The sequence below is a fragment of the Sebastes fasciatus genome, chromosome 2, assembly GCF_043250625.1.
Source record: "Sebastes fasciatus isolate fSebFas1 chromosome 2, fSebFas1.pri, whole genome shotgun sequence".
Lineage (NCBI taxonomy): Eukaryota > Metazoa > Chordata > Actinopteri > Perciformes > Sebastidae > Sebastes > Sebastes fasciatus.
This window is the reverse complement of record NC_133796.1, coordinates 18,783,737-18,804,742: the sequence shown is the minus strand read 5'-3', so window position 1 is coordinate 18,804,742 and position 21,006 is coordinate 18,783,737. Positions and strand designations below refer to the sequence as shown.

The 21,006-nt window shown below is 39.7% G+C and overlaps 1 protein-coding gene across 2 annotated transcripts in view; it reads left to right on the top strand.

The window, feature by feature from the left end:
• galnt2 (UDP-N-acetyl-alpha-D-galactosamine:polypeptide N-acetylgalactosaminyltransferase 2) overlaps window positions 1–18,820 on the top strand; it is a 66,214-nt gene extending 47,394 nt beyond the window's left edge. Inside the window, exons 8-16 of one of the 2 annotated variants that reach the window (XM_074612694.1) lie at window positions 1,918–2,005; window positions 3,835–3,922; window positions 4,063–4,166; window positions 6,083–6,209; window positions 13,968–14,060; window positions 14,793–14,876; window positions 15,477–15,603; window positions 16,726–16,845; window positions 16,949–18,820. In XM_074612694.1, the coding sequence (XP_074468795.1) occupies window positions 1,918–2,005; window positions 3,835–3,922; window positions 4,063–4,166; window positions 6,083–6,209; window positions 13,968–14,060; window positions 14,793–14,876; window positions 15,477–15,603; window positions 16,726–16,845; window positions 16,949–17,104 (987 nt within the window). In that variant the 3' untranslated portion in view covers window positions 17,105–18,820. Of the gene's footprint in view, window positions 1–1,917; window positions 2,006–3,834; window positions 3,923–4,062; window positions 4,167–6,082; window positions 6,210–13,967; window positions 14,061–14,792; window positions 14,877–15,476; window positions 15,631–16,725; window positions 16,846–16,948 lie in introns of both variants that reach the window. The other variant, XM_074612685.1, reaches the window with a different exon arrangement.
• The last annotated feature ends 2,186 nt before the right edge of the window (window positions 18,821–21,006 follow it).

The following is a 21,006-nucleotide window of genomic DNA, read 5'->3' as shown; positions in this document are numbered from 1 at the left end:
TTAACATTCATGTGAAAAACAAGGAGCGCATGACTCCAATAACACAGGAATGTTTGGACTCTTTCAGTATAAAAGCCCATTTTCACAGCTCCAATAATTCACATTTCCCTTTTCTGATCTGACATTGTTAAAAATGTATTTCTTCTACAGTATTAAAATAAAAACGGATGTCAGAAAGTGTGTAAGCCAGAGATTCAGTAGATCAGAACCCTGATGTGGTGTTGAACTTTACTTGACTCAGACTGTGATCTCTCTGTCTTTATCCTTTGGGACAATGCCAGTCAGGTTTTATTCCCAGTGTCAGAACAGTTGTATAGAAATAGAGTTTTCCACCAGGTTTATTTTATTTAAAAAGGCGGACCTCTCACTGGTTTCCTTACATGTTTCCTTCTTGTCTAACCACAGCGAGCTGTAAAATCCCCGAATTTTTGCGGAGGGGTCTCTCATCGCCCTGAAGGGGATTCTTTCACAACAATGACCCGCTAGCTGTACATTATCCCGCTTATTACACGGCTACTTACTGAAGAAATCAATATTTTGACACAAAAACGGTCTGCCAGAGTCCAACATCCGAACTGCACCCATAGCAACGGTCTGCTATACATAGCAACGGTTTGCTACACATAGCAACGGTCTGTTATAAAGAAATAACAGACTGCAGAACGCCATGATTGACCAATCAGAATCGAGTATTCAACACAGCCGTGTAATAAATGTATGTATGTATGTATGTATGTATATATATATATATATACATATATATTTATTTTGTATTTTTTTTAAACAATTTTATTGGTTTTCAACAGAAACGAGGTATACATTTTGCCATTATATCAACATCACACAGCCAGAAATGAAAAAACAAACAAACAAACAAATAAAATAAAAATATAATAAAACAAAACAAGACAAAATAAGAACAGCAAAATTAAAATAGTGCCATCCATCCATCCACTCTCAACAGAAAAATCTCCCAGCCGACCGCCCCTCTCCGTCCACAGTGTCCCGCACACAGACACACCATTGATCAGTATAGCGATGTACAACAGTCACATCAACTCCAACCCTCCACAACAGTACACAATGATGCATGAAGTAAAACAATGTTGAGTTAAAACACTGAAACATTGCTGTATGGAAGCAACGAGACAGCAGAAAAGGACTTATGCGTTCATTCTGGGTGGTGCAGCCACTGCGAGAAGAGTTGAACCTTCAACATTAGCGTGTTGATATTTAATGTGAAGTCTTTTAGTACTGACTTGAGAGGGAATTTCTTGATTACACGTAATCTCAGTCTGAAGTGGGGCACTGTGTGTAAAATAGAGTTTGTTCTTTAAATATTTATCTGATGTGACTGAAAATAGTCTGATTCCGCATTTGATCCTCCCAAACGCGGTGTTTTGTCGTTCCCTAGTTGATAAACGCCTCAAGCCAAATCGAAAACATTTCACTGTCAGAGTAATTGACTTTGCTTTTCTTTGCTTTAGTTGCTCTTCTAAATAATGAATCACTCAATACAAAACAGAGAGAAGGAAAAATGCAATCTGTGTGGGTGAAACCTCATGTGTCATATCAAAGGTTTCAACACAGAATAAATAAACTCACTCGGCACCTGGAGACTCGTTTCTGCTGTTGTCATTCTGGTCACTTAAGCAATCCTTTCTCTAAACTACTGTGATGTGGCTCTGTGGGAGTGATTCAGTGTGGAAAACACAGAGTTGCTTTACTTTCAGCTCTGCTTCATAAACACGGTGATAAACTAAATATAGAACATAAACTAAACATGTGAATCATTGGTGTTGAGGGGAATATTTACTTCTGCTTGGACTTGTAGTACATATTTATTAATGAGCCACATTTCCTGTTATTCCCAAGTTTGTCCTAACAAATGATTTTGTCTCCGTCCTTCCTCCTCAGGACAAGACCAGAGTAGTTTCTCCTATCATTGATGTCATCAACATGGACAACTTCCAGTACGTAGGAGCCTCGGCCGATCTGAAAGGAGGTACAGTACACAAGTAGAGAGGTACATGAACACACACATGATGTCCTGTGTGGTTCGGTACTAGCAGCATTAGTACCTGTTGTTTTGGCATCCTGTGCTTTCGTCATAAACAATTTTCACTTAAGGCTGCTGTGAATATTTCTCACACGCAAGACAAACACTTCCGCTAGGTATACACCCAGCATGTTTAGTCTAACGGCCTACGGGACATGTCTTCCAAACTGCATACGTATTCTAACTGGATGACTATGTAGTACATTCATACCACCGGTGGGAATCACCAGAGGTTGCACAATACAATATTATCACGTTACTTAAAGCAGCAGTGGGTAGAAATGGAGCAAATATGATTTAAAAAAAGTTACTTTTATAAAACGGTCACTATATCCTGACAGTAGTGCATGAGACAGGTCATCTGAAAAAAATCATGGGGCCTCTGTGTCCTCTGGTGCTCCTAATGGCATCTGCAAGATTTCACAGGCCGGAAGAAAACAACCAATCAGAGCCGAGCTGAAGCCTTGCCGTCTCTGAGCAGCTGTCAGTCCCTCGTGAAGTCCGATCAAACGGTCAAACTAGGCAGCGCTGATCAAATATGAATCAATATTCTGTTACTGTAATGCCTATTTCTCTCCTCAAATGTTTTCAGAAACATCTTGTAGTGTACTGTTTAGCTGTAAAATTAGAAAAGTTTGTGATACCATGTTGAGAACTGTTGAGGAAATACCAAGCACTGCCCACCAGCCGGAGCACAGCCAATAGGAACGCTCAATAGGAACGCTCCCTCTCTGAAATGACCTGTGATTGGCCAAAGCCTTCCATCACTGGCTAGATATTTTAAAGTCTGAAAACAGAGCCATGAGGAGGTGCAGAAGTCTAGTTTTCTCTCAGAACACTTAAATTACAATATGCTGAAAGGTTATTATGGAATTTTTGCCCAATGATGCCAAAAACATTCCGCCTACTACAGGTTTAAGTCATATGATCTTATTGCGATTTAAAACATTTTGCAATAAGATATATTGTGATATATTGCAATTTATTACCTTTTTTCCACTGCAAATTATGTAGTTCAGATGTGTCAACATCTGTTTTATCTAACAAGATACAGTTTTCACTCTGTTCATCTCACTTCATTAATTTTTATTGCAGCAAAATGGGATCGTCAGTCGAGCAGACAGGCTGACCAACACTGTCATAAAACATAAATGTTGCATCATGCATCCGACAAACTGAACTGAACTTTAGATACAGCCCAACTTAACTGAATGCAAAATAGTTTGGACTGGACTTCTGTACCATTACAGGTATTTTGAACAACGCAACTTTTATAAAAAAATTATGCTGTCCCTGCATCTCACTTCAATCATTTTTAGAAAAATTGGGATTATCAAGCAAACAGACTGACCAACGCTATCATAAAAACATAAATGTTGCATCATGCACCTTACAAACTGAACTGTTTGCATTAGAGTCCACATTGTATTTGCAGTATTAGTAGTTTATATAATAAAAGATTGATATTTGACATCAGTGCATCTATACAATATTGCGATACTGTGCTGTATCGATTTTTTCCCCTCGCCCCTAATTCATACTGATAAAGTGACTATTATATCCCGTCTTTTCTAGTATTAGTATATAGTGTAAAATTGGGACACGACTATATTCATTGTCAGGAGTAGGAGTTGTACTCTCTGGGTGGACATGTGAAATCAGGCATCTGCAGATGTATCCAGTCAGTATATAATCAGACTGCTACTTAATCCCAACTAATGATCATAATTGTGTCGTCCTCTTATGTGTATGTGTGTTTGTGTTTATGTCGGTAGGTTTTGACTGGAATTTGGTATTTAAATGGGACTACATGACTCTGGAGCAGAGACGAGCCAGACAAGGCAACCCCATCGCCCCCATAAAGTAAGTAAGACAGACACACTCACACACTCTAGTGATCACACACACAGCAGACTCCCTTTTGTCTGCCAGTTTCCACCAACTACTAATCTCGCTTTTTTTCCTCGCTCCATTCACCTGCCTCTCTCTCTCTGCCCCGGCAGGACTCCAATGATAGCAGGAGGTCTATTTGTCATGGATAAGGATTACTTTGAGCTGCTGGGAAAGTATGACATGATGATGGATGTATGGGGAGGAGAAAACCTTGGTGAGTGCTGCTAAAGTGCAAATGCAAATTCAGTAGAGTCACAGTAGAGCATGGAGTCGTAGTAGTATCACAGCAGACAGATGGTGGTGGTTCAGAGATGAAAGTATGACACAGTAATGGATGTCAGAGGAATAGAAAAACTAGGTGAGTGAAAGAAACAAAGTAACAAATAGTAGAGTGTGCTTAAGAGTGGAAAGTAAAGTGCCAGGTAGAGAAAGTAAACTACCGTCAGTATTTACCATCAGTACACATCTCTGCTGTTATGTGTTGCACCCCGACTGTCTCATTCCCCGACTATCAGCCTCCAGAGGTGACAGACGTGTCAGGAGTTTTGCTACAGGCTTTAAAGAAATTGTTTGACATTTTGGGAAGTGCAGTTATTATCTTTCTTGTGAGAGTTAGATGAGAAGAGTGATACCAGACAGGGGGATACAGCTAGGCTGTCTTTGCCCAGCAGTAATTAAAATCGGTAACACTTCATTTTAAAGGTCCGCAAATTTCATGGTAATTAGGTGATAATTAGCAAGTAACCTATTTTAAATTTCTTTGGAATTACTGCCAAATTACCCCAATATTTACCTCAAATTTAATTAAAAATGACTTTATTATAAACATTATTTAATAATTATATGCTGAAATAGCATATAATCGTTAAAATAGGGCCCTTAGGCTTGAGAAGCGGCTGTGCGCTGCTCTTCATCGGAGGTGGAAAACTAATAGAAGACACTTCTGATCGGGAACGAATCTCACCATTGTGTGACTTATTGTCTACATAAATGTAACCTGGTAGCTAATAAAATGATTCAGGGAGTTTATTAAGAAATTTAAAAGAAGTTATTTGCTAATTATTATCTATTTATTAGCAGACATGGAAGTAAAGCATATCAATTAACTTTCTATTCTTTTCCTGGAAATGTATTAAATAAATTACCAGCTAATGGGAAATAGCGGAATATAATTATAAAATAATGTTTATAATAAAGTAATTTTTGAGTTAAATATTGGGATAATTTGGCAGTAATTCCAAACAAATTTCAAATAGGTTATTTGCTAGTTATCACTTAATTACCATGAAATTTGCGGACCTGTAAAATGAAGTGTTACCTTAAAATCTGCCTTCCATCACCTCTAAAGTTAATTAATTAACATGTTACATCTCATTTGTATAATCGGGAGGAAAAAAGCAGAAATTTGTGTTTTTCTGAGTGTTTTTCCGAGTGTTTAAGCAGGATTTATGTCGAACCATTCCTTTAAGTCTCAAACGGGCACACATTAGTAATTTCTGTCCGTCATAAATGATGTACTTTTGGCTTGAAAAACAACAGATTTCTGCTCACTTGTAAAATCTGCACAGCCTCTTGAGATTTGGTACCAACGATGTGTCTCTCGCTGTGATCAACTCATGAGTTCATCTCAGGTTTCTGTGCCAAGAACACGATAAAGAGAAGAATTAAAGTAATTTGGTGGTCACATCCGGGTAAAAGAGTCTTCCAGACTACAGCTGATCTTTAGAAAATTACAGTGTTAATGAGATAATAACCGTAGTGCACACAATAGAGGTCATTTGCAAACAGCACAATGAGATGATAACAGCTGTGTCTCTCTGTTGCCTTTGTCTGAATTCAGTTGGGAAATCGACAAGAATAAACAGAATGATTCATGTTTCTCTCGAGACGGCACAATGATTCAGAGCTGGGTTGATAATTCAGATACTAAATTACTTGTGTGCTCGTTTAGACAACACTTATTCAGATACAATGCTGACAATATCAGCTCACTGAAGACATTAAGGAGGTGCAGATGTCCTGAGTTAACAAACTTCTTACATACTGCTTTTAATAATCAACTGTGATATATTTATAGAAACAGTTTGTTGGAACAAATGTGTTATTATGGCCTGTGTGTGTGTGTTTCAGAGATCTCATTTCGAGTGTGGCAGTGTGCTGGCAGTCTGGAGATCATCCCCTGCAGCAGAGTTGGCCACGTCTTTAGAAAACAGCATCCATACACCTTCCCTGGGGGCAGCGGGACTGTGTTTGCAAGGTAACACACAAACACACACACACACACACACACACACACACACACACACACACACACACACACACACGCACAGACAGACACATTGAACACTCATTAACCATCCAGGCTCCACCCATCACGCTCATTCATTCATTTAGTGAAGAACAATATTTCCCATTCACACATGTCACATTGCTGCCATTTGTTTCGTCTACACTGGACATCTTGTGCTTCCCTTTAATGAGCCGTTAAGTCAGGGTTATCTACTAATCGCAGGGTTGGTTGTTCGATCCTCAGCTCCTCCTGTCCACATCGAAGCGAATATCCCAAAATGTCAAACTATTTCTTTAAAGTAAATATGTGAACATACCTACTGCTAGATGGGAACCTGACCCGCCAGATGGTTTGTTAGGCAAGGCAAGGCAGCTTTATTTGTATAGCACATTTCCACAACAGGGCAATTCAAAGTGCTTTACATAAACATTCAAGAACATTGCGACAAAGTGCAAAAGAACATTAAGACATAATTAAAACAGTTATAAAAACATTAAAACATTAAAGATTAGAAAATGAAAACAAGCTAAAAATAAAAGCTAGGATAGAAGTTAAAATAGAATAAAACACAAAGGAGTAAAAGCTCTAGTGCAGTATCAGATCATTATCTGGTTTAATTAAAGGTAGCAACAAACAGGAAAGTTTTAAGCTTTGTTTTAAAAGAAGTGAGAGTTGGAGCGGTCCTGCAGGTTTCTGGGAGCTTGTTCCAAATATTTGGTGCATAAAAACTGAACGCTGCTTCTGCATGTTTAGTTCTGACTCTGGGGACACTAAGCAGACCTGATCCAGATGACCTGAGAGGTCTGGATGGTTCATAAAATAGCAGAAGATCAGAGATGTATTTTGGCCCTAAACCATTTAGTGCTTTGTAAACCAGCAGCAGTATTTTGAAATCAATTCTCTGAGAGACAGGGAGCCAGTGTAGAGACCTCAGAACTGGACTGATATGATCCACTTTCTTGGTCTTAGTGAGGAATCTAGCAGCAGCGTTCTGAATCAGTTGCAGCTGTCCGATCGATTTTTTAGAAAGACCAGTAAAGACGCCGTTACAGTCGTCAAGTCGGCTGAAGATAAATGCATGGACTAGTTTTTCCAAATCCTGCTGAGACATCAGTCCTCTGATTCTTGCTATATTCTTCAGGTGATAGTAGGCTGTCTTTGTAATTGTCTTAATATGGCTGTTAAAGCTCAGGTCAGAGTCCATGACTACACCAAGGTTTCTGGCTTGGTCCGAGCTTTTTAACATTACAGATTGTAGGTGAGCACTAACCTTCAATCTTTCCTTTTTGGCTCCAAAAACTACGACCTCAGTTTTGTCTTTGTTCAGCTGAAGAAAATTCCGGCACATCCAATTATTGACTTGTTCAATGCACTCACTCAGTGCTTGTATTGGACTGTAGTCTCCTGGTGATAGAGTTATGTAAATTTGTGTGTCGTCTGCATAGTTATGGTAATTTATTTTGTTGTTATCAAAAATCTGACCCAGTGGGAGCATGTAGATGTTAAACAAAAGAGGCCCCAAGATGGAGCCTTGGGGAACTCCGCATGTGATTTTGTTCAGCTCAGATTTGCAATTACCTATAGACACAAAGAAGTCCCTGTCTTTTAGATAGGATTTAAACCAGCTGAGTGCTATGCCAGAAATACCCACCCAGTTTTCCAGTCAGTCCAGTAATATATTATGGTCAACCGTGTCGAATGCAGCACTGAGATCCAGTAAAACTAAAACTGTAATTCTACCACTGCCTGTGTTCAATCGGATGTCTCTGAAGACCTTAACAAGAGCAGTCTCAGTGCTGTGGTGAGGTCGAAAACCTGACTGGAAGACATCAAAAGAGTTGTTTAGTGCCAGATGATGACGGCAGTTTTCAGGGCCTGTGGGAAGACTCCTGAAACAAGAGATGCATTAACAATCTGTAAAAGCTCTGAGACCATACAATCTGATACTTTTTTGAAAAGGCCTGTTGGCAGAATGTCAAGGCAGCATGAGGAGGATTTTAGATGTTGTATGATTTCCTCCAGGTATGTCTGATTTATTGGATAAAATTGTGTGTCATGTTATTTGCACCAGGTTTAAGTGGACGCAGGGGCAACAAAAATCCTGTACCTGCTATGGAGGAAGTGACGGCTTGTCTGATTTTGTGAATTTTTTCTGTGAAAAAGGAAGCAAATTCATTGCAGGCCCTGGAGGATAAAAGTTCAGAGGCTACTGAGACAGGAGGGTTTGTTAGCCTGTCGACAGTAGCAAACGGGGCACGTGCATTATTATTATTTTTGGTGATGATGTCAGAGAAGAAGGACCGCCTTGCATTTCTCAGTTCTGAATTATAAATGCAACGTCTCTCTTTATAGATGTCATAATGAACTTGTAGATTTGTTTTCCGCCACTGGCGTTCAGCTTTTCGACACTCTCTTTTTTTCATTTCTTACCAGCATGGCATTTCTCCATGGAGATTTTTTCTTACCAGAGACAATCTTCACCGTGGTGGGTGCAATGGTATCAATAACATTTGTAATTTTAGAATTTAAATTATCTACAAGCTCATTGACAGAGGTCCAGGGGAGGGTGGGTGTGGAAGAGAAAGCCTGAACAAATTGATCCCTGGTATTTTCAGTGATATACCTTTTTGTGATTACCTCTGTCTTATCATTTCTGTGCACAGGAAGAGTACTCTCAAAGAATACACAGGAATGATCAGACAGAGCAACATCCATCACTACAACCTTGGAAATGTTCAGGCCCATTGATATGATTAAGTCCAAAGTGTGTCCCCTATTGTGTGTGGGCTCCATCACATGCTGACTCATTCCATAGTTATCAAGAACCTGACACAGTTATTTGGCCCCTCTGTCCTGTTGGTTGTCAACATGGATGTTGAAATCACCAACAATGACTACACAGTCAAAGTCAACACAAATTATTGACAGCAGTTACACTGAGCCATCTGAGAAGCCGTCATTGGAAACTGTTTGGAAAAGGGCAGGCAGACCTTTTCTCAACATTTCTGCACCATAATATTACAATAACCATAACCACACATGGCATCTAATCTAAAATCAGTATGATGATATATTGCACAGTCTACCTATAATTATTTCTTGTCTGGGATGTATTTTAATCATGATTGACTTTGGTATTATTTTTTCATTTGGGTTGATTGCTTATTGAGTTTTACTTCAGCTCTGAGAATTAAACCAGTGTTGGATAATTAAAACCAAGCAGCAACAATTAAAAAACAATTAAAAAAAAGTAATCACAGGGGAAATTGGCTTCAGATTAGAAAGAATGCTCCTCTTAGATATAGAAGATCTGTTTTTGGATGTGCTGCCCTTCAGAGCTCTGATAAATGTGACAACATAATCTGTGAACATCAGTAATGGGAAACATGATACACGGAAAGATATGGATCTCTGCTTTGAAACATTCTCCAACTACAAGCAACCGCCCCTGGAAACGAGCCCGACAAGCCCGCATGGCCCTGATTAAGAACGTCAACACACAGATAACAGGGAATTTAAAGTGTCTGTGGTTTCTCTGGCACTGGGGAGGAAAAATAAGAGACGAAGGGTGTAATAGACCAACAATGTGGAGCATCTGTGGAATGAGCTCGTCTCATCTCTATCTTAATATCCCAGCCAAACAGGAGTTGGAGCGTCTTTAGCTTCTGCACTGGGACATATTCCTGATTAAAACGGCGTATTTGAGCGGTGTACAGTTACAAGAGGGATTTAAATGAAATCCTTCGCATTTGATTGGACCACTAAAAAGTGGGCGGGCTTAGAATGTAGCGTGATACAGAGCTACAGCACACACGCCTCCGTTGTCGCTAAAAGTTGCAGATTGAAGGTTGGATGGATGTCATGATAATATGGCTGAAATTGGTTGGTACTAGCTTACGTAAGCACACGTCATTTATTTTACAGGAACAATTGATAAGATTCTGATATGAAAATATGAAGAAATAGATTTTTTTGGCACATATATATATATATATATATATATATATATATATATATAGTAAATAGGTGCACAAGTAAGAGATAATGTACAGCGAGCCGGTCATTGTTGTGAAATAAACCCCGACAGGACCACGAAGCCCAGTGGTCTTGCATCCCCCTAGCTGTACATTATCCTGCTTATTACACGGCTCCTTACTTAAGAAATCAATCATTTGACACAAGTCCGCCAGAGTCCGAGATCAGAGCTGTACCCATAGCAACGGTCTGTTATAAATAGCAACGGTCTGTTATAAGGATAACAGAGCATAGAACGCTGTGATTGACCAGAATCAGAATTTAGTATTTAACAAAGCCACGTAATAAGAGTTTTTAATTATTACATTTTATAGTAATGTCATTTACGTGTAACTTTGGTCTTTTTTTATGTATCCTATTTTAACGCTTTTAATTGCATGATTGTTTTAACCCTTGTTTTATGATTGTTTTACCCTTTATGTTAAGCACCTTGCGATTTTGCTGTATTTTAAAGTGTGCTATTTAAGTTAAATTAATTATTATTATTATTATTATTATTATTATTATTATTATTATTATTATTAATATGACTAAGGATGTGGTCTAAAAGGGTTTAAAAGGCATTTTTCATCTTGACTTTAAGTTGGCGTCTGAAATGGTCACACTGAGATGCTGAGTGAAATTTGTGATGACTAAATGTTTCCTGATGGCTAGAAATTAATCCAACAGCGCACTAGTAAAGAGCACTGACATCTTAATAATACTACAAAAAACTGGTGTAATTCTTATGAATTGTGAATGGACCCTGAGCTGGATGAAACCAAAAAAGAAAAGACTCCAGTGGATATGTATGAACTCAAACATTAGATCAAACAGTTTCAGAGCTTGTTATAACATGCTGGCTGTGGATGTGACCAAATTTCAGCAGCCTCAAAAGTAGTTGCATAATAACCCTTTCCAGTATTTCACAAAATAATTTATTAACTGATGGGTGCAGTGGGGTTCTCGTGTATCAGCCTCAACAACGGAGACTCGCCATGCAGAACAGCTTCATCTGTGCTCTGAGGCTGCTACAGTTCATCGTCTTGCCCTTCAGTCTTGAATAAAGCTCCAGACACCGTCCCTGTGTCTGCTGGCGGTGACCGTGGGGAGCCTTTTTTGTCTGCTTGGATGGCTTTATAATTGTTCTGGGAGCAGCATTTCCCAAATATCCAATGTGGAGACAGGACCAACTTACATCAGTGTTAAGAAAAGCCCCTCTAGACCCCATATAAAGTTCCCAAGGAGTGCACTGTCTACAGTATACCAGCCCCCTCTTAGTCGATTAGTCGACTTATCGGCCGTTTTGGTCTTACTCGATTAAGATTTCTGTTGTTGATTATTCATTTTTTATGCTTTTTTCATGCTGAATGACTTATTTCCAAGAAATTAATGAGCACGTCTCTGGTGAACACAATATTTAAAGTGTGGCTTTTGTGTGATTCTTTGTGGAGAAAATCAGTTTTACAGATCTGTTGATGAAATTATGAAGTGTAAGTCAAATAAGAATTTGTTTGGTAAAGGACCACCTTATAATATAGTCTGTTGCAGGGCTCCAGGTGGATCAGGATGAAATACAAAGATTTCTGCATAAGGCAAAGCAAGTTGCATGTTGAAAATAGTTATAGTGAAAAGTATTGAAACAGCATCTTATGTCACCTCCACCAATCAGATTTTTTGAGTTCACTGATTTTCAGATGCCAGTCTTGATGGTTTTGGGGTCTTTTAGTCCAGTAAATAGATGCTAGAAATGCGTTTGGAAATGTCTGTACATTCATTAAGACAAGGAACTACTCCTCAGTGTTTGAAACTGAGACATTCATTGTACCAGAAGTTCACTGTCTTCATGCATCATTCCAGCCTGTCTGAGAACCAACACACAGTTTCCTTGCTGGCTTGTTTGTAAGAATAAATGACTTGTGTCACTCATCACAGTGCCACTTTAAAGATTAACAGTCCTGTACCTGTCTGGAACAGATCGAGGCTATATTTGACGAATCATAAGACCTTCTATCAGTCTTTGCAGTCACAACTTCTTCAGATGTTTTATGACACTCATCTGAGACCTGTCTCATGATGCTCTATTAATAAAGTTTAGGGCTGCAACTAACAATTATTTTCAGCATTGATTAATCTGACAATTACTTTCTTGTTAAGTCGTTTGGTCTAAAAACTGTCAGAAAATGCCAATCACAATTTACTAAAGCCTAAGGTGATGTCTTCAGATTGCTTGTTTTGTACGACTGACAGTCTAAAACCCAAACATGACAAAAAAACATCAGATCCTCACAATTGAGAAGCTGGAAACAAGGGAATGTTTGGTATTGTTGCTTCAAATAAACAACTGAAGCAATTATCCAAATGGCTGCTGATTAATTGTACTGTCAATGAATTGATTAATCAGCTCTAATGAAGTTAGCTTGATCACTGTGCTGAGTAAAACCTAAAGTGTGTTCACCGTTCTGAGTGAATATCCTCCAAATGTGGATCATGGATTTCTGTTTTTTTGTGCCAACTCAGTAATCCTACTTCATGAGAAAGACCTCAGGTATATAAAACAGTGCAGCTGCATCATATTTGCATACTAGCGTTTACTTGCCTCAATGTATGTGTATTCTAACAGTCTGGTACTCCAGTCTTTAACTCCATCAAATATGAACACACAGATATAATACACATATTTTTATGTTCAGTATGTCCATCGCAAATAAAAGTCCATAAATCCGCCAAGAAAAAGGATAATAACTCCAGAACTTGCCTGAGAATCATCACGATTTCTTCAGTATCACAGTAATCCAGTGCTGTCTTGACTGTATCAGAGCCCATACAGTGTCACACATTTAAAACCCCTGTTATAGAAAGAATAGATGATCAAGTTGTGTTTTATTCTGACTCCAGCTGACAAATGCTGTGTGTTCCAATACCCATACTACCATACCATTTAGTATGCCAGAAAAATATTTAATATGTCCTAATACACAGTATGTCAAATGCAGTATGCCAAAAATACCAGGATGTCCTACTACATCCGGTCGGAATTTGCAGTATGCAAGCCAGCAAGCTTTTCTGGCTATGTTCACACACATCCTCTGCACAGTGGATTTATGAGCAAGGGGGTCAAAGACAAAGTAGTATGTCCCAAATGTATGCATACTGCATGCAGGAGTATGTACTTTGTAAGGGCAGCTGCAGTACGTACTAAGAGTAAAAAGATTGGAACGTAGCCATGGTCTGATAGTACTATTGCACATCATCTAAAAAATGGAAATTTGACAAAATGTTATGACCGGGCTTGGTGACACACAGACACACTGTTGACCAGTGAATGCAGTAACTGGAAAAATAAGCACTCATTCACATTTGTCTGTTTAACCAGTGGCACTCTGCCCTCTTATGGCTGTAGAGGTGTATGAAAAAGAGTTTGTGCAAGGTTTTGTCTGTCTAGCGCCATGTGTCCCACTCAGCATGTCCAGTTTGGAGATGACTGGTTATGTCTGGGTAACAGACATCTCTCTGTCGCTGCCACTCCCCGTCTCATTTTCTTCTTCTATCACTCTCTCTATCTGTTTTAATTTCCTTCTCTAACCTTAATCTTCCTCACCTGCTCTCGGTTTCATGTCTCCTTTTGTCTGTCTTCCGTCACACCTCTCCCCATTTCCTCCCCGTCCGTCACCCTTCCCTCATTTTTCTCCTCTCACCTCTCTCTCTCAGGAACACGAGGAGAGCAGCAGAGGTGTGGATGGACGAGTATAAAAACTTCTACTACGCTGCCGTCCCCTCGGCGAGAAACGTCCCCTATGGAAAGTAAGTACCATGAAGTATGAGCCCTACGGCATAATGTAGCTAGATCATGAAGTCACAAAGGCAGCCACGTGAATGGGCATATTAATAGGATTGCCAATTAGCAGCATGTCAGCTGTAAAAGAAGTCAGTTACCCCCTTTCAATGAGGTGACACAAGGCAGTTAATGTGGCTTAAAAAGAGGGCAAAAAGTCAATAGACTGCTTTGACGTGCTGAAGGGATTAGTGTTAGATTATGACAGCATACGTCAAAGCAAAGGAACATGATGGACACGCAAGGCACTGGAAAAGAGGAGCGAGGATCCACGTAAAAGAAAAAGTGGTAGATGGATATTAAACAGGCTAGTGACGAGAGGCTTTAGCCATGCAGGAGCCTGACTGTATTCTTGGGGTTTTCTGTTATTTTATTTCCCTTTATCTGTTAATTAGCTGACTGCTGCTTTGTGCCTTTCTCACCTTTTTTTCTCAGAATTGGCCACACAACAATAAGTACTCTCACATCCATACAGTGCAGCTGGACAAAGATAAAAATGCTCATTATGTGACCTTGTGGGAACACTTTGGGCATCTCCCTCCAGTGCCAGCCTAAGCAGTTATTTTCCCCAAAGGATGCAACCTCAGACACAGAGTGGCTATGATTTAATCAATGTTGGGAAACGTTTTGAGAACCACAAGTGATCAACCCTCTAATTCTCTCTCTCTTTCTCTCTCTCTCTCTCTCTCTCTCTCTCTCAGTATCCAGAGTCGTCTGGAGATGAAGAAGAGATTAGGATGCCAGCCATTCAAATGGTACCTGGAGAACGTCTACCCTGAACTGCGGTAAGAAAATTACAGCATTTTATGTAATATGATACGGTACATGGTATGACACAATATATAATATTACGGAATAAGACTAATCCTCCCAGCTGGGGTTGCAGTTTCAGTATTAGGAGGGCTTGGTTTGTAAGACACCGCAGCTCTGCCAGGAGTATCGGCGTGACTGTGATCTCCAGTGTGCTGCGATCTAATGTTTCATACTTTAATAAGACTCGCAAATGACTGTGGTGACACTAATGAATAACCCGCTCTAGCAATTATGACTCAGGCACATTATTAAATTTTGGCAGGTGTGTAATTTGTCACTTACATGAATGAGATTAATAATGTAAAAATGTAACAGATCTGAATTTTAATAATTTAAAATGTAATAAGGTTATATTGTCCTATTTATCAGAAGAAAGTGGTACAAAAACATTGTTCTCTCTTTTTAGCTCACCCTATTTCTGTCCTCTATAGCAGTGGTCCCCAAAATGTTTTCCTCAAGGCTCCACTATTAAACTACTACTATACTACTATTAAGCCTTAATATCTTTGTAGATTTGATACAAGCATCGTAGATTTAATATATTTAAAAACACGGTGTTTGTGTGTGTTCAGAGTCCCGGACCACCAGGACATCGCGTTTGGAGCCTTGCAGCAGGGAGGAAACTGTCTGGACACCCTGGGTCATTTTGCGGACGGCGTGGTGGGCGTCTACGAATGCCACAACGCCGGGGGAAACCAGGTAGCGTTACTACGGCAACACACGCAGGTCAGCTTATCAAATCCTTTGCTCTAAATACACCTTGGTTGGAAGTGGTGGTGGTGACGAGTGGTGGTGAGAGCACAAGGGGTAGGTCACAGGATTCAACTATTAAAGGTCAAATGTTGCACACAATGTGATTTTATTATTAAGACTGTAGTTACTAAAAAGAGAAAACGTGTTTTAAAACAAAGGTCAGGTGAGACTTAAAGCCAAGTATCTTCCTTAATTTTAACATTGTTTTTAGAGCACTTTGAATGTGTTTGTGTCTGCAGTTTCTCAAATAGTTCCTTCCTAAAATAGAATGACAGGTGTGCTGGTCTTACTGGGACAACTGGCGTCAGCTACGGAGTCTGTTGGTTTTACACGTCTGGTTTACCCTCGTCATTTTTGCAATATTGCAAATCTTGCCACATGAGTAAATTTTCATTTTTAAAAAACTAATTATACGGTCTCAATTCTAGCTTGAAATTAACTGACGCTGGATTTAATTAGATGTGTACATGACAACACGGCTCTTTAGGCTTTGAGGGGGCACGTCTTGATGCACACTAATAATTCTTCCTGTGGGCGTCGGTTCTACTGTAGAGAGTACGATATAACACAGATACTGTAATGAACTCACTCAACCCCACCACTTATCTGTTGCAGTTTGTTAAATCAGCGCAGTACAAACCATAATAGACAATCAGTGTTCCTTTTTATGTGTTGATGTAAAGAGCTGGTCTGACATTTCCTTTAAGACGTACTGGATCAACCAATCTAATGAAGACATCCTTTGTTCGATTAGTATTTGATATTTTAAACCTGATCAAATGCCACTGTTACTCTCAGTCTTTGCTAGTTGTCATAAGTGAGAAAGTGGACTTCAAAACTTTGTTTAAAAAAAGTTTGCATACTTTGTTGTTTAAAAAATAGAATAGATTTTACGACCATTAAAGCTGCAGTTGTTAGCTTTAACAAAAATAACTTTTTGTCATATTTTGCTCAAACTGTCACTATATCCTGACATCAGTGCTTGCTCAGAACATCCTTAACCTCTATATGTTGGCATGCAGAAGTGCATTTATGCTAATGGTTTTACATATATCCATGTTTGTAAAGGAATGGGCGCTGACCAAAGATAAGTCAGTGAAACACATGGACTTGTGTCTGACTGTGGTGGACAGAACGGCCGGCTCCCTCATCAAACTACAAGGCTGTCGAGAGAACGACAGCAGACAGGTAAAAACAACCAGCTGGGTTGGACTGTTTGACTCTCATTCGTAAAGTAAACATTTCTATACTTCTTATGTTTATGCTACATGACGTTGTTGTGTCTCACTAGAAATGGGAGCAGATTGAGTCCAACTCGAAGCTTCGCCACGTGGGCAGTAACCTCTGTCTGGATAGCCGCAGTGCCAGGATGGGCGGGCTCACCGTGGAGGTCTGCAGCCCGAGCCTCAACCAACAGTGGAAGTTCACCCTGAACTTACAATCCTAGGGGGCGCTACAGAGCCTGGGAAAAGCTGGATACTGATAGAGACACCAACAGACTCTGAGACGCGGATAAAGAGATGGAAACCTCGAGGAGAAAGACAAACTTGATGGATAAATGGATCCCTCTCGCTCCTCCTCAGAGGTGCAGCCAGTCACGTCTATACACCTCTCCCCCACCCTCACCCCTCCCAAAACAACAAAGAGCCACACCCACTGGGGGAGGGGCTTGTAGACCATGATGGAAACATAAACAGGAAACTGACTGTGTTTGGTGGATGGTGACAGTGATGATCATGATGAGGATAAAAGCGATGAAGAGGCTTTCCATCCAAACTACATACCTCAGTGTTTTTTCATTGATGGTTCCAGAAGCAAATTTTCTTCTTTTACTTTCTTTAATGCTGGTGAGGTAGAACTCTTTTTACTTTGTAATTATTTTATTTTATTATTAATAATATTTTTTATTTCACGGAGGTTTGGCAGGAGCTTTTTTTTTTTTTTTTTTTTATAAATGGGACGTTGGTGTTGGCTCCTCTCCGGTGCTCTCTCTCTCTCTTTGTTTCACCACACCGAGTTGGAGCCTCTAACGGCAGACAGAGGCCTCAGGTTGTGGTTTCGCTGATGTTTGGGTGTAGAGCAATGTGAAGGGAGGAAAATGGACTCGATTCCTTGAGCTATTCCTCTCGTTTACTCTCATTGGTTCACAGGATCAACAGAGAAAAGAGAGGCAAAGTGGATGGAAGAAGAAGCTGTGTGTCCTGCTTTGACAGTTTTTCCTACAGATTGCATCTTGGGGAGGGTTGAGGGGGTGCAGGGAGGAGCTTCTCTGCTTTGAACGGGGGCCTGACGCCGGTTTGGTTTGGCCGGAAGTGCAGTTCCTGAAACCAGGAAGTGTCTTGAAGCCACCCCTCAGGATTTACTGTTTGTCGTCCGGCTGTAGCACTGGCTGCCACAGCATCTTCACTTCTGCACCATTATGTCTCTAAAGAAACAATCCACCGAAAAAAAAAAAAAAAATCTCTTAACAGTCTTTTTTTTCTGTCTTTACTTTTGTCAAAAAAATGGAACCAAATTTCGAATGGATGTTTTTGTGTTTCAGGAACACCAGAGGAGCGATTAAAAGAGTTTTTTCTTTACACACTCTCGCTGCTCTCTAACTGCTCCCTGCGGAGCGAATCACTTTATACATCTTCCTTTCCTGCTCAGATCATTTTCTTTGCCTGTGTCTAATAATATTGCCATCGTGGGAAAGTTACTGTCTAATAATCACACCTAAACTGGATTTAATGGTGCAGCTTTTTCTCTAGAGGTAACAGGGCTTGGCTGCAAAATGATAATAATGACATTTATAATGTTACTCATGAGATGTTTGTTTCTGTGCTTTCAACACACACACCTGCCTGCTCTTGCACGGCAATAGAAGGAAACACCAGTGCTCATATGAGGCTAACGTTTTCAGACTTGACGTCCCTCTTTTTGTTGACACAGTAAAACCTTGCTTATTCCAGTCTGTCATGCAAAAAGCAAACGGTGTCCTGACTGTAGTCAAACTGTATGAAATGTGCATGCTCCTTCTAGCTGCATGTACCACCAACCAGCTCCCACAGTTACACTCGGTCAGTAGGGGTTCCCATCAACATGTTTATTTTTCTTCATTGTGCCTGTTAGATGAGCCATCTGTTCAGGAGTTTAAAACTGCAATAAACAAGGTTTTACTGTTTGTCCTCGCTCTGTTTCTGCCGGAGGGTGAGCAGGTTTTTCCGATTGCACAAGCAGGACTGCTCAGTTTCTGATGATACAAAGTACTAATGAGATATATTTTTACTTTATTCTGTGGAAAATCTCCGTGTCACCAAACGGCATCGTGCCACTTATTAGTTTTTTGTTACCTGATAGTGTTACTGATACCATTTACAGTATGTGTATCTGTTTGCTAGTCAGTTACCTGATGCCTGTTGTGCAACACTAGTCTCTCTAGGGCTTCAACATGGGTTCATCTTAACTGTGCTGTTAGTCACCGATGAGTAATGCTGGTACAGTTTGGGGAAATTGGTTTTGACTAAATTCGGAGTGACTCATCACTTGTCAACTACTCTAACACACAAAACATCTTTGAACAGAGACGCTGCACAGTAGGGCTGCAACTAACAATTATTTTCATTGTTGATTATTTTCTTGATTAATCGATTAGTTGTTTGGTCTATAAAATGTCAGAAAATGCTGATCAATGTTTCCCAAAGCCCAAGATGACGTCCTCAAATGTCTTGTTTTGTCCAAAACTCAAAGATATTCAGTTTACTGTCAAAGAGGAGTAAAGAAACCAGAAAATATTCACATTTAAGAAGCTGGAATCAGAGAGTTTTTACTTTATTTTTCTTAAAAATGGACTCAAATCAAAAAATTGATTTTTTAAATAGTTGGCGATTAATTTAATAATTGACGACTAATCGGTTAATCATTGCAGCTCTACTTTACAACAGAAATGGCTTATAGAAATCACATCCCCTATTTCCAAGTTGATTCTAGAAAGAAGTTGCCGCCTCAAGTGTTCTTTAAAAACAAATCTTCTCTCTGTTTCTCTCTCACATTCACATCTTTACTTGTTAATGTTGGTGTTTTTGTTTTTACTGAGTTACTGAAACAGACAAAGACAGCTGGTCATGTTTGCTGTGTAGTCTGATACTTTTCCATCCTCCGTTCCATCACTTTTGTTTCTTTTCTGCCATTTTTGTTCCTTGTACCTGATGTTTGCCTTGTCTTAAACATTCACACGACTGTAAGCAGAGCGAGTGAAGGTCAGCTGAGACTGCAGCTGGTTGAGAAGCCTATCCTGTGACTTGATAGGTGGCTACGTTGTGCTGCGAGGCACTGGACCCGCAGGTGGGAGGCCAGAGCCTAGATTTGGGGAGAGTTTTCTGTTGCCATGGTGACCAGACTCGAGGGCCCCATGAATGATGAAGGTTTCAGTTAGATGTCAAGTTAAGCATGGGGGGGATTTACCGCTAAGTACTGGAAAAGGTGGTTTTTTTTGCCATTCTGTTTGGAAACTGAAGAAAAATATGAAACATTCTCAGTTGTGTCTTAATTTCTTAAGTATGCTGCAAATCAATAATTGTAATATTGAAGAGCTGATTGGAATTGAAGTACATTTTCCATCCATACAGTAGATCTAACAGCTGTTTGAGCATGATGGGTGTAAACTTGATAATTCATAGGGCAGGTCTGAGGTTTGGGTTTTCTTTAGATAAGTTGGGTGCAGGTACTATCATTTTTATTATTTCTTTACATCTCCGTCATATGTATGATAAGAGTGCATCAGGTCTTGATCTGGTAATGGGGCAGATACACAAATGTTGTAGCCTCCTAATCTGGTATCTTTTTGGCATCAAACTGCGCAGCAGTCCTCAAGTATTAACATTTGTCATCAAATTTCAATGCTTAAATGTTCAGTGCTAAGAAGGTCTTCATTTTCAAAGTATCTGGCCCTTGTCCTCCTCAGTTAGGACAACATGGTGATGTTTTTCGTGGTGTATAGCGCCCTCTATTGCAGTACAACCTGACCCAAACTGCACACACCTGAGTGACCATGGCAATACTGTCTGCTACAACGGTTCATATGTTGGTTAAAGCCTTTTTCTTTTTAAACCAGTCTTATTCTTGTGAAGATGAAAAGATTGCTATTTTATTTTTTATTATTATTATTATTATGTTATACGCAGAGGAAATTACTGTAATAATTAAGTAGTCCAGCGCCTCGTTTTGATTGGATGATTAAATGTTTACATCTTTAGCACAATGTGCCAAAGTTTTCCTTCCTGTTTTCTCTGTGTGAAGAAGAATGAGACGGGGGTAGAAGTCTTCGGAAATGCAGAAAGAGTCGCAGAGAACTCATTGCACATAGTATAT